Raw genomic sequence first — 14,675 nt, forward strand, 5'->3', positions numbered from 1 at the left:
TCTGAATGAAGGAAATACAAGGGGTTCTGTTAGAAGAGGGCCCTTCTAAAGTTCGAGGCACCATGCATCTTGCTGAGATGTGTTGCACTTGATGTTACTATGTCAATTGAAAAAAAAAACCCATCTGGGAATAAGCTGCATGTTTGTCCCAAAAATTTGTGTATTTTGGCCCCAGATTTTCTCCTTGGCTTTTATACTGAAGATTTGGCTCTGTGGATGGGCTCACCGCTCAGTGTGGGAATGTCTTCCACACCTGGAGCAAGGTGGGGGCAGAGGATTTTTCTACCAGCTTAAGGAATGTCTTTCCTGTGGACTTTCCTGTTTCCATGGAGACTGGCTGTGTAAATAGGGTTCTCACTCTCCAGTCTGCAGCCCCAGGGCCTGTAAGCAAACAGCACCAGGCTGCCTGAGTTTGCCTGAGCATCCGCCCTGCCCACACCCACAGGGACTGGACCGGGCGGTCTGGGCACGCACAGCGCAGGCGCGTAGGCAGTGTCCCTCCTCCCCAGGCTCTGGGAACCAGTGGGGCTGTTCAGTGTAGACTCTGTTCTTCCTCACTTTACAGTCATCCAACCAGTCATCTGGGCTGAACTAGGGTGAGAGAAGGGCCAGAGGAGCCTCTTAGTCACATGATGAACATGAAATGGTATTTTTAGCTGAAATGTCAGAGTGGAAGGATTTTCCCAGCAGCTGAAGAATGAGAGTTCCCTTTGCAGACAGGCATTGTGGCTGTCCCTTAGTGAGGACTTAGGGAGGGCGAGGGAGGGAGGGGCGAGGGCGACTCTGAGCCCATCGAATGCATTATCCTCACAGACACCCTGTTTTCCTCAGAGAGGTTTAGGCATCTGCTCAGGATCACACAGCAGCTATGTGTCAGAGTCAGCATTTATATATCCAGCCCTGTACTTTTGACTTTTCCATTATACTGAAAACTTCCTGATCACCTATAGGAACCAAAATGTAGATGGAATAATTGGTTATCTTTAGGCTTAAAGGGAAATAATTTTTCTTTCTAATTTTGAAAAAAAAAACACTCATTGGGATCTCCTCTCTCCTTAGGAAAAAATTTTAAGCAGGCCTTTTATACTATTAAGTAATAAGTCACTTATGCCCTGCAATGGACAAGATAAGTTCAGAGAATAGATCTCATCTCACGTGATCTTCACAATGACCTTGAGAAGAGATGAGACTTGAGGCTTAGACGGCTTGAGGCTAGGACCCTGATCCCTTGAGTTCCTAAAGAAGAATCTTCTTCAGGGGCCTAGAAATGTAAGAATGAAAGATTTTTACAAGTTTTCAGTTGAGAGTGTTTGTGTGTGTGTGTGTGTGTGTATATGTATGTGTTCTGCTCACACTAAGATGATGTAACAGGGACCAGATTTACCCTCTTACCTGACACAACAAGAAAAGTAGGTAAAATACATACAACAGTGGTTTCGGATATTGGACACTGGCAGCACAAGACAGCGATCCCCAGGAGAGGGGTGATAAGTGAGATGAGCCTTATCCGTGCCCAGCTTAATGCCTAGAGAGCATTTGCAGGGTGCGGTGCAGGGATGGGGGACTCGGGCTGGTCACTTGTCTCCCAGAGTTGAGGAGGTGCAGGTGGGAACCTAGAGCTATACACACACACACGGAGACAGAGAGAGAACACTCCTGAGGTTTGCAGAGGGTTCCTCCTGACTCCTCAGGTGATTACTGGTCAGTGAGGAAACTACACGAGGCAGGGAAGTGACCCATCTGAAAGGAGCAGACAGAACAGTTCTTGAAACAGTCACAGGGCTGGGAATAGTTAATTTCCACCATCCAGAGTGGAAAGACCTTCTAATTCATGCGCATTAGGTAGAGTACAAAGAAGGTTTTACCTCAATAATGTGAAGAAGAACCAGATATATCATTATTAAACAGATATGCTATTAGTAGATGATATTATGAGCAGACATGGACAATGAAACAGGTATTACAATCATATCCCGCAGGTTCAGGAAGGTAGAGGAGAGCTTGAGTACATAGAGACACATAAAAGATCCAAAAAAAGATCCAAATTGAACCTGGAGAGATGCAAATTACAATGTCTGAGATGAAATGACCATAATTATCTAAGAGTTTGCATTTCCAGGAGTCTTATTTTTCCCTCCATATGTTATACTTGTGCATTCAAAACCACCATCACATATGCCCTCATGCAAATGCAGAGCAAAGTTAGAGCCATCACCTGAAGATAAATCATCGGCTTTGCTGAAGTGTGAGTAAGAATGACATCACCAAAGACCTAACCGTATACCTCGGAGGAAATTGACCCAAGTTCTTGCAAAAGAGGTGGTGTGGGCAAGTGGTCAGCTGAGACCATCAGGAGATTAGTTTGGATTCTGACCCTGCTGTTTAGGGTTGAGTGACTCTCGGCAAGTTTCTTCATCTTTATAATGGTGGCTGGAATACTTCCTCAATAAGTGGTAGACATAAGGGCAAATTTAATATAATTAAGGAAAAAATAACTTAAATTTCCTGATGAACAGCATAATAGCTAATATCAGTTGTGGGCTTACCAGGGACCAATAATTGTGCTAAAACTGTTTCATACACAATCACTTTTAATCTTTTTAACAACTCTGAGTCAGACAGGCTTATTGCCATCTTAGAGTTGAGGAAAAATGTGGCACAGAGAGGTTCACCACATTGCTTAAAGGCACCCAGCTCTTTAATTGAAAACAAATGGATTTATGTTAAAATCCTCTTACACAGAGACCAGACCTTCCAAGATATGTTTTCCGTGTGTGAGAGTGTCTTTGGGTTGAGGGCCAGGGTGCCAGGTTGTGAAAGTGAGAGGATAGCACAATTTATACACACTCACCCCCCCCCCCAACACACACAGAGAATGGTACTGGGGGTTATAGAATTAGAAGAAAAAGAGAAAAAGGACAAGCTTGAGTTATGAAGTATTCTAACTAACTCCTGAGGCAAGAGTTTTTTACTTTTTTGTTTTTTACTTAGAGAAAACAGAAAGACTGTGGTTTGGAATGAAATTCCTTTGCTGGGACAGTATGGTATTGCTTATGAGAACTTTTCATCCTCTGGTGTACAAAAGACCTTATGGTCAAGCTTTTAATACTTTCATCTCTCTGAGCGGTGAGCCTGGCTTCTGGCCTTGCCATACATAATCTTGTCAGTGGGATTTGTTGAGCTGGTCCCCACAACCTTTCCTTTTCTCCCGTGTGGTTGGTGAGGAGAGTTGAGGCAGGTTTTCTACCCGGAGGAGCTTCTCAGACTGTTTGAAAATCCAAACCAGAGGCAGATGTAACTGTAGAGCAGAATTCCCAGTTTGGGGTTCTTTTTAGCTCTGTATTTTCAACAGAGCGGCAAAACTATGAGAAAATCAGAGCTGGTTTGGGCTGGCTGGCTCTGGGTGCTGGAGAGGCTGAGCCCCACTGTTGGGGGAGGCCAGTTAAGTAGCTGCCACAGCCTTGCTGGCATCCATTACCATCTCAAGAGTAAGTAAAGGTGGATCATAGCCTTGGAGAGCAACACCCAGACAGACTGAAAGAGAAAGGCATTTCATGACAAGAGCTGTAATTATCTCCTAATTGCACTTGGAGGACCATCCCGTAGGAGGGAAGGCTTTGTAACCTGTAAGTCATTTACAGGCTCATTGGACTATCTTCAATGATGTACCAATTAATTTATTCATTCAACATATATTTCCTAATGCCCACTGTGTGTCAGACACTGCTCCAGGCACTGGGGGTACTCCGTGCCTTTCATGGGGCTCACTTCTGAGTGGCGGGGACAGACAATAAATAAATAAATCCACAAACAGTATATCAGATTTGGTAAATATGGTAAAGAAAAATACAGCAGGGGAAAAAAGGAGAAAAAGATAGGGTGAAGGGTGTGTGCATGTGTGTATGTGTGTGTGTGTGTGTGTGTGTGTGTGTGTGTACTGGTTTAGAAAGGTTTTTTGAATAAAGATTTCTTTGGGAGTTTATTTTATAATGAAACATTATATAAGACCTATGGCTTTAAAAATTCATTCAGATTCCACTAATTGGATTTTATGAGAATTTAGCTACAGCAGATGTTTACTTTTGGTCCAACCTTGAAAATAAAAGTTGTTTTCCGAACAGATTCATGGTGTATATAGCTGTGAGGGTGGGGAGAGAGCTATTTGATGGACCCAGAAGAACTGGTTTTAGGAACTTTGCACAATGATCGTAGAGAAATGCCTATGGGTGATTACAAAGGGTTCTTATCTGTTCGTTCATGCCCGCCTGCCCACTCTCCAGCAGATAAACCTGCCTTCCTGTGATTTGGGCTGTGCATGGGTTTAGACCAGCTTTCCCTGCAAACACTGACCTGGAGTCATGTGTTTTTTTTTTAGGTCCCTTTTTCTAGAGTAGTATCATCTGAGATAACAGAACAAAGTGAGGTTAAGCACATACCACATCATCATTTTAATCCTTATAAGAATACTATTAGGTAAGAGTTGCCATTACCCCCATTTTACAGATGAGGAAACTGAGCTCAGAGTAGTTACATAGTCTGTGGTACAAGGATGGGTCCTAGTTCTAATCAGCCTAGTTCTAAGGTCTTGCCTAGCTCCAAGTTTTTTTTTATGGTAATGAGCTTTTATTCTTTTTTAAAAAAAATTTTATTGAAGTACAATCAATTACAATGTGTTAATCTCTGGTGTACAGCACAATGTCCCAGTCATAGCTCCAAGTTCTTAATCACTATGTTATGCTGTCCTCCTTACTATGTAAGGTCCAAATGCTTGATGAATGAGTGAATGAATGAAAGCTACCACTTTGATTCTAATGAATGAGGGCATCAGACAGAGACAGAGCCTGGGAGTTGTGCTGAACTGTCTGGAACAGGCAAGTACAGATCCAGCACCTTGAGGGCTGAATGAACAGGAAGACTGGTCAGGAGCAAATAGCAAAATGGTAGGATACAGTTATTTAAGAAATAATTCTTGAACATCTCCTGCATAGCAGCCATAAGGCTAGTTAACCTACCCCCGGCCTTGTAGCCTGGCTGTCCAGGAGGATTTTGGGGCAGAGGCTGGGCTTCCAGTCAGCTCCTTCCCCTGTTAAAGTGACGCCATCTGCCATCCTGCGTCTGCAGCAAGGGCTGGGACTGGGAGGGGCTGGCAAAAAGGGAGTCAGTGCAGCCAAATCCTGCAAATCCTGCCACAGCCTCCAGGCTAGGTCAGCAATTCCAAAATCTGGGAACAGAGTTTGTTAACACCTCCACCTCAGGGGGCTTGAACATTACCAGGTATAAGAACCCCTGTGTGGACCAGGAGTGTTACCAAACCAAACTTGGGTCTACATCACGCCAATCTACTGACACGCTGTTGTGGTGAAGGAAAGGGCAGTCTTTACTGCAGGGCACCAAGGAAGGAGGTCAAGACAGCTAATGCTCAAGAAGCCAGGGCCCCCTCCCCACCACCATGGGTTTCAGGAAAGCAGTTTTTAAAGGCCAGGTGAGGGGGTGTGGGTCACAGGGTCTATGATTAGTTTGTGCACAATTCTCCGATTGGTTGATGGTGAGATAACAGGGTGGGCACAGATTAACATTATCCATCCTTAGGCTCTAGGAGGCCTGGGGGCTTTGTGTTCCTGGTCATCAAGTAGTCTTCCATTTGGTGGGAGTTTTAGCATCTGTTAAAAAAAAAAAAAAACTCAGGAAATGTGCATCCCATAAAATTGTTATCTGGGTACATGAGAGAGGAGCTAAAGCAGAGGATAATGGGGAAGGGTCTGTCCTGGGAAGGCGCAGAGGGTCCTGCTCGGTTACAGGAGTTTCTGGGTTTTCTAAAACCCCTGCCCCTTTGTGATGAACTGGACAAAGTCCTTAAGTCTCTCTGACAATCCTGCCTGGTGTGGAGAAGGGAGGGAAAGCCACAGGAGGGCACAGGTAACTATCCCTGCTGAGTAGATTTTGATGGAGTTTTGCTTTCTCCTTTATTCCACTGAATAATTGGATTTCTATGCTCGTTTCTCACGTATGAACCTCTATTATCATATTGAATGTGCTTTTGAAAAAACAACACGTGTTCCCCTCTCCCCAGATCTGGCTTTGCCAGCTGCCTGCCCTCCTCCCAGCCCTCCCCTCAGCTCTCCCCGTATTCTAGACCATTGTTTCTCAAACTTCCTGGGCAGAAGAATTGGGTAAAGAAAAAGTCTGACTCAGGGTCCTGGGAATCTGTATCCGCCCTGGTGCTTCTGCTGCAGAGGAGTCTGGGGAATGACATGGTGAGAAAGGGTTTATGAGCTAATCCAGAGGGCCACGGTGGGCTAGTTGGGAGACTCAAGAGGTTTCCCTACTGGTGAGGTGGATGGGAGACCCGGTGCGTGGGTGGGGTTGAGGGGGTTGAGACCAGGGCTTCTGTGGGTGCCCCCGCCTCTCCTACCGTCTGGTGGAAAACAGGGTGCAGTGCTTGGCTCTCCCACCTTTTGGCTCAGGGCTCAGGGCTTGACAAATCCCGGCCCAGGGGAGGGAGCAGCGTGGGGAAGGGTGACAGGGCCCAGCCGAGCATCCCCACTGTCCTTCCAGGCCTGTCCCAAGTGACAGGGCTCAGCTGGCTGAGAGCCCGATGCTTCAAAGGGTGGGCAGGTCACACTGCTGCTGGAGACTGAAGGGGGTCCTCTGGGGAAAGTACTTGTCCTCAGCCCAGCTGAGGATTGCTGTTTCCCCAAGAGGATGGGAAGTTGATACTCCTGCAGCCGCTGGGGCAGAAACAGTGCAACATGTGATTTACTTTCCAGCCTCCAACATATTTTCTCTTTCCTTCATGAGGAAATTTCCAGTCAGCCCTCCTCCAGTCATCCGCGGGGGCTGGGTCCCTGCTGCACTGAGCAGCTCGGCCTCCTGACTGAGAGCGTGGCCAGCAAAGCCCTTACTCACCCCCGCGGCACGTGGCTCTTAACATTTGCATCCAGGCCAATGGGGAGAACGGTTTCCTTTTCTCTTTTTTAAACACACTAGACTCTGTTTTAACAAGAAAGAAACAGTTGAAAGTTCTTAACCAACACTTGCATAACTGTGTTGACCCATTTACGTTAAACTCTTTAGTTCCCCCAAATCGTAACATCTCATTCTTAAGTCATCGCTGCCACAGCTCAGAATTTGTTTGATGTCGCCCAGAAAACCAACTCCAAATGCTGTGGACATTCATGGACTGAAAGGAATAAGAGCATGACTGACTCCTCCTTCATTTCAGACGACATCTGCCGTTTGTTCGCTCCACGAGGAAAACTGGAGAACTAAGGGGCCTTGGGATTCTTTCTCTATAAAGTTTCTTTCTGAGATGTGGGCCGTCTGTTTTAGGCTTGGGTGGGGTCCACCGGGAGACTGTTATTTTTCTATGAAAATACAGGGCAAAGTTTCCCCATTATTGTCACACCGTAATATTTTGGCATATTTCTAGCATTTGTAATATGAAAGAAAAAGGGTTCCTGGTTTAGTCACCTCCTTTAAAGGAAATTGGCTTGTGGTCTGACTGAACTGTTCTTATTCCCTGTGTAGGAGGCCAAGACATCATTTCCCAGTTTCTCACAGTATTTTGTATCCAAGCAACATCACAGAAAATAAAGCACACCAGGCCAGGCATGCCTTCGCAGTCCTATAGAGTTCAGACTCACCCAGAGGGGGTGTTTTCTTTGACTTACATTGAAGGCTCTTAGAAGTTGTAACAGTTTGCATTTTTCTTCAACTCAGCCTAGCTGTTAAAAATATTTGGGGATTAAAGTATTTCCAGGCTTTCATCTAAACACATACTATCAGAATGTGTTTTTTTTCCAGAAGAAGGAAATTTAAGCTCTCTTTTATGTCTCCCTCCTGCCCTCCCTTCCTCACCCAAGCATAAGAATTTCATGATGAAAAAGCAAATCTTAGGAAACAGGACTAAAGATTTCTGAAAGCAGGAGTTGATGTCAGACTCTGTGATTGGCTTTTATTTTATTTCATTCCTGGTTCATTTTATGGTACACCCCTCTCACACCTTCTCATCGGGAAGGGAAAGCAGCAGATACTGGTTGAGTCAGAATGGAGGTTGTGAAACTATTCAGGACCATAAAGGGCCAGCAGACTGGCTTTGTGTTTTAGGCACACCTGTTCTCTCTAGTTAGCCACAAGCCCCACCACTCCCTATTGTATCACACAATGCTCACTGTATCCTGCATTTCTGTTATTGGCCTAAATTCTCCTCCTGACACCCTGTGTGAATTTAAGTTTGACTCATGCCATTAAAGGCCAATACTTTTGAGGACATAAAGCTTGCCTAGTATTCTAGATTATTCATCATGGACACATTCAGGATATTTTCCCCCTTAAATCAATGAATAAAGCCTTTAAAAGAAGAGAAAAGAAATATTTAACATGAGATAATTTTCTGAATGGACATATGTAGAAACATCACCTTTATGAGCCAGGAGCAGAATTTTAGAGCTGAAAAGGGTCTGAGAAATTATTTATTTCAATCCACTTGTTTGTGGATAATGAAGGATAATGAAGTGGGCTCAGAGAGTTGGGTAACTTAGCCAAGGCCTTGAAGTTGGGACACAGAATTAGGGCTAGAACAGGAATTGTCTAACCCAGCAGTTCTCAAACTGGGGCGATTTTGCCTGTCCGGGGATAACTGACAATGTGTAGAGATGCTAGTGGGTAGAGGCCAGAGATGCTACTGAACATCTGACAAGGCACAGGACAGCCCCCAAAATAAAGAATTATCCAGTGCAAAATGTCAGTAGTGCTGAGCTTGATAAATGCAGGTCCAACCCCAGCCCAGGCCTCTTTTCACTTCAGCGTTGTCCTGGCATGCTGTTTTTTGTTGTTGTTGTTCTAAGAAGTTTTTATTATTGATAGAGACTCAGGTCATCTTGACTTTAGCAAAAGTCGGTCCATGTTCAAGGGTAGAGTGTTATTCTTTTAATCGTAAAGTTAGGTTATGAGTCACAGAAATGTGAGGAATAAAATCCAGTGTGTTTCCATGTTTTTCAAAGCGTGTACCTCATTTAGACATTTAATACCAGTCAGATAACTTTTAAACCTGTGTTTTCACATTTTGTTCTTATTTTAAAAAACTGAATTAGTCAACCCGTTGGCCTACTGTTTTCTTTTTAAAATATGGAAAGACATTCTCCTCAGGCTCACACCATGTGGGGCTGAGGGAGATGTGGCAGAGATTTTGCCAAAGACTCTCACCTTGTGTGGGAGGTTTCCCTGTTTCATCAGGTGGGGATGGAGTCATGACCAGACTCTTGTCCTCAATATTTTAGAGGAATAAAAATCCAAGTGAGAAGAAAACATATTCGTGTAAAGAAAAATCTAACAAACATAACAAGTGAACATACATGTGTTTGAAAAATTACTCTGTAAAGTCCTCTCAATTCTCAGCACTGACTGAGAGACCTAATTTCTATGTTGACCTAGAAGGGCTGAAAAATTCACTTTTAATCCTCTGGAGGCAGAAGTTTTCTTTTCCATTACCAATAACTGACCCTGCTTGTGCTATTAGAAGGGTGAGAATCCATCACAGTGTTGAGCATCTTGTGTGGTGGCCTGTCCAAGACGGTGTGTTTCTTCTTCTAAGAAACCATGTGCAGTGGTTCACATCATTTGGTAAATTGGGCGAGACAGGGCTCCGTAGCAATTTTCTGGTCTTGTGCAGTAAAGTATGTCTATTCATAGAAAGTGAAATCACTTACTCATACTGTTGAGTCACTGGATGTATGTGATTGGATGGCAGACCCCAGGTCTACAGTGTGGTCTGACTTCTGAGGTCTGAGTGGGGGAGGAGAATACAGATATATGTCAGTTCAAAAATAATGTGTCCATGTTGACATCAGCTTTCACTTCCTGATTTTAAAAGAAAATGTACAACATTTTAAAATTAAAATGAATATTTCTCCACAAGGTGAACTTTCCCAATTATTATTTTTGCCTGAGAGTCCAGAGCTATTTTTATGCTCAACTATGATTTCTTCACTGTGGGTTTTTGATAGAAGGAATCTCTTCTATCACTTGGAGGACTTGATACTTAGTTTTCTGTTTTTATGCTAATGCTATGATATGCTATCATATCCGCTATGAGTTAGTATAAGTCGCTGCCAATGTAGACATGGTATAAGAAAATAACATTTAAAAATTCTTCCTATTTCTTTTTTCCTTTTTCAGTATCCATAGTGCGAACACACCCCGGGGCTCTCTTTCCTTTTTGATTGCATTTCACAAAGGGAATTCCTTCAGTTCACCCACTCTCTTACCTTGTTGCTTGTTATAACCCCCAATTTACAGACTGTATCCCACAGGTTACATTTTTACATTGACTAACTCCCTGGGGAAGTGTATTCAACAAAGTTTTTTGATCACATGCCCTGACTACGGAAGTATTTTGGGTATTCATTCTCAATATATGTAGAGTTACTCTTTCCTTCACTCACTAAATATCTATTAATAAGTGAACTATGTTCCAAGCACTGGGATTGGAGGAGGGGACAGGACAGGGAGCAATCCTGCCTTTTGGGAGCTTCACTCTAGTAAGCAGGGACACGGGGTACCTCTGTACCAATATGTTATGTGCACTGAGAGGTAAATGGTCAAACCACAATGAGATATTCTCTCACACCTGTCAGAATGGCTATCAGTGAAAAGGCCACAAACAACACATGTTGGCGAGGATGTGGAGAAAAGGGGACCTTTTGTACAATGTTGGTGGGAATGTAAATTGGCAGAGATACTATGGAAAACAGTATGGAGGTTCTCAAAAAACTAAAACTAGAACTACCATATGATCCAGCAATTCCATTTCTGGGTATTTATCTGAAGAAAACAAAAACACTAACTCGAAAAGATACATGCACCCCAATGTTCGTAGCAGCATTGTTTACAATTATCAAGATATGGAAGCAACCTAGGTATCCATCAACAGATGACTGGATAAAGAAGATGTGGTGTATATGTAATGAATGGAATGTTATTCAGCCATAAAAAAGAATGACATTTTGACATTTGCAACAACCTGGATGGACCTGGAGGTGGATAAAGAAGATGTGGTGTATATATAATGAATGGAATGTTACTCAGCCATAAAAAAGAATGACATTTTGACATTTGCAACAACCTGGATGAACCTGGAGGGTATTATACTTTGTGAAATAAGTCAGACAGAGAAAGACAAATACTGTATGCTGTCACCTATCTGTGGGATCTAAAAAATAAAGCAAATGAATATAACAAAAACAAAAGAGGTAGATGGGTAAGTGGTAGAGGCTGAATATAGTCCCTCAGGGTCCAGGAAGAGAGAGAAGTGTACACATCCAGCTTTCGAATACTGCTCCAGAGATTGTGGGTTAGCAAATTGCCCCATCAGTAAGCTGGAAACCTACTTACACTTCAAGAAGTTCTCCTTTGGGGAGGCATTTTTACATTGGGCAATGTTTTATGGGTTCTTTTAAATTTCCATTACAGAGGAATACTTGAATTTTGTCCTACTTTTCTCTCTTCCTAGATTCTGGGGGGCTGTATTCAATCTTTCCCTCTCACCCATCGACCTCATTCATGACATGAAATTTCACAGGCACCATAGTTTGGCTCTTGAAATGACTACTTGTGGAGAAGTGATGGCTGATATGAGATGTTTACAGCCAAAATACCCACAGGGGAGAGCACAGAATGGCCCACATTTTGTTATGAGTCATTTTAATGATAACAGATGAATAGGAGTAAATGGAAACATGTCTCTTATGTAGGTTACTGTGTGCTTTCTCATTTCTCCTGCAGATTAATTGGCACGGCAACCGTATCCCTGAAGGACCTGACTGGGGACCAGAGCAGATCACTGCCCTACAAACTGATCTCGCTGCTGAATGAGAAGGGGCAAGAGACTGGGGTGAGCTTTCCCCTCTTGTTGAATGGCTTTGAAATGAGGTGATTAAGCAAAGGTTCAATAAGAAAAGAGTGTGAAATTATATTTAGCTTGCTACACACACACACACACACACACACACACACACACACACACACACACACACACAAAAATGGTATCACCTTATCTTGTACTCTCATCACAGAATAGTGATTTTCTGGGGCAAAATGCTATGAAGAGAGTAGGTCCCTCTCTTGGTACAGCTTTGTTCATATTCACTTGGGGGTTAACATTTGTGTGGTGAGCATAGCTCTGTGTCAGACACTCTTTGAAACATTGCACAGAAGATAATTCATTAATATTACTTTGGAATATTATGATGTTAATATCATGATCTTTATTATTGCATTGGCAGCTGAATGTTTTCTGATCACAGCCTCTCTAAATAAGTACATCTTGATATTGTCTGAAATAAGACTAAAAGGGAGAGACTCTTTTTCAAGTGTGCTTTAAAAAAAACTGACTCAAGCATCACAGCTCTCAGATTTCTTGTGATTGCTAACAAGCACTATAAAGCTACCATGCTTGTCCCATTAAACTCTGATCCTTTAATTTTCCAAATGATTTATTTCGCTCGGGAGCCTGGGCAAAGGGAGAAAACTTAAACCTCAAGAGGCCTTCCCTGTAGGCAAGCACTCATCATCAATGCCCACTAGGAATGTCAATTTTGCTGGTCCAGTATCCAAAACTTACAAGTTGGCTGTGAATTAGCATTCTAATCTTAAATGTAAATTGGGAACGTTGGCTGTCATCTCTCTACCCAAAACCTGGCTGAGAGCAATGATGCTAAGGAAAGGTGGTACAAGTCAGTGATTTTTCTGGCTTTTTTTTTCCTCTTTAAAGCAGAAAAGAGCATATGTAGACCCTGAAATGGCAGAACTATGGTGATTGAATGGAGTAAGGACCTCAAGTCCTGGCCCCCTGGTATCTCCTCATCCCTGTTAGGGGGCCCTGGTTTGAGAGTTTGATTCTTTGATTACATTTGTCATTTGAACCTTCCATGATCTTTGCATTCAGTGCTCTTTTCGTGGCCTGGTTGTAGCCGTGAGATGCTGCTCTTATGATTCTCTGCCAAGAATCTGCTGTGGGGGCGTCATTTATTATCCTGTTCAGTGTCTCCCAGGTCATAGTTCCTAAGCTGGCACAGAATGTGCTGATCTATGAGGGAGTATTCACTGATGAGCAGACAGGTGGGAAAGACAAGGACAATATAGGGGTTGGGGTGTGTGCGTGTGTGTATCACATGTAGCAAAAGTCGCAAGTGAAAGCGTGGGATGCCCATTTAAACTTGAATTTCAAGTAAACAATGAATGATTTTTCAGTATCAGTATGTCCCAAATGTTGTCTTGTATTTTATCTGGTAACTTGGGTGGGGGGTGTGGGTGTGGGTGTGTGTGCTGTCCTTATTTTCAAAGGACTCTGTTTATTCTGTTTGTCCTTCTGCATTTTTGCTCTTAAAAGTCCTTTATTTTATAAAATGATCCTAACAGTAGATGGTAGTTATGGGCATGTGTTTGGCAAAATGAAAGTCGGTGACCCTGTGTTGAGTCCCCTGTAGCGAACTTTTTTGAAATTTTGTCGCGTTGAAATATAAAAGTGTAAGAAACTCTGCCCTAGAATAATGCCCCATGTGAGCAATTCAACTTAGATTTTTAAAGTGGGAAAAACCTTATCTCCTATAAGGAACTAGTATGTTTCTTCCTTTCTGATCATGAAAGCTGCATGACATTCTCTGATCTCCTTGCCCTGGCTCTCAGCCATCTTGGGGGCACATTTCACGCAGGAGGGATGACACTTACTTCAACTGCATGATTTGCATATTTGTTTCCTCTTTACTCAGACTTGGTTCCCTGTTTTAACCCTATTTTGTGAATCACGTTGTTCTGTAACTTTGCTAGTCACTCAACATTCTTTTTAGAGACAAGTGTGAAAATCAATTTTGGCAATTAATACGAAATTAAACAGATAAGTCAATCACTTAAAATGAGCCTCTGTGACTGTAATTCTGTGAGAGGATCTCCATCCTAGGAAGGAGGTTCTTTGCAAGTTCATGCTTGCTTGTTGCAACTTTCCTCCAGTTTATGAGCAGTGATACACTTGGCAGCCTGTACCAGGTAACTGCTTTCCAGGCACTCCCACTGCACCTGGGCTCACACATGGGAAGATATAAACAGTGGAGGTGTCATCCTTCTCTATCTCTCTCTCTGGCTTTCCCATCCCTCTGCTCACCCCTTCTAGAACTTTTCCTTCTGCTGAATTGGTTTGTGTTGAGTCCATTGCATTTTGATGCCCTGCACTGATCCTGTCTGCCATGAATTGCTTCCACCCAGGCCACCATTGACTTGGTGATTGGCTATGAACCACCTTCTGCTCCGCATCCAAATGACCCCAGCGGGACCAGCGTGTCGGGCATGGGAGGTAAGCTGACCCTTCTGAAGGCCCAGCCTATACCTGAGGGCATCTACTACAGACACACGAGGAGTGTCCAAGGAAGCTTTCCTTGTCACTGTATCATCTGTAGCTCTCTGACCACCTAGACAGGGCCCTGTGAGGCAGGTGGAGCTGTCCTGTGTTGGGACATTACAAGAGTCTACAAAATGTCCTTCAAGGCCAAGGGGACAGCAAGACAGTCCCTTCCTGAGCAGCCTCATGTGAGCCTGTCCAGCACACAGACTCCAGCAGAAGGTCCCAGGCCAGGCTTTGCTTCAGGTTTGTGGCTTCCACCTCATACGGTGTTACCTGGTTGTGA

General features: G+C 43.5%; 1 protein-coding gene across 5 annotated transcripts in view; it reads left to right on the forward strand.

Moving 5' to 3' along the window:
* The window catches only part of MYOF (myoferlin), a 148,155-nt gene that overhangs the window by 26,380 nt on the left and 107,100 nt on the right, over positions 1-14,675 (forward strand). For all 5 annotated transcript variants that reach the window (XR_004323874.1, XM_014558348.2, XM_014558349.2 and 2 more), the window contains exons 4-5: positions 11,782-11,890; positions 14,257-14,344. Coding sequence is in view for 4 of the 5 variants with exons in the window: in XM_014558348.2 (XP_014413834.2) it covers positions 11,782-11,890; positions 14,257-14,344 (197 nt within the window). In the remaining variant the exon portion in view is untranslated. The remainder of the gene's footprint in view (positions 1-11,781; positions 11,891-14,256; positions 14,345-14,675) is intronic.

This window comes from Camelus ferus, chromosome 11 (assembly GCF_009834535.1).
Source record: "Camelus ferus isolate YT-003-E chromosome 11, BCGSAC_Cfer_1.0, whole genome shotgun sequence".
Lineage (NCBI taxonomy): Eukaryota > Metazoa > Chordata > Mammalia > Artiodactyla > Camelidae > Camelus > Camelus ferus.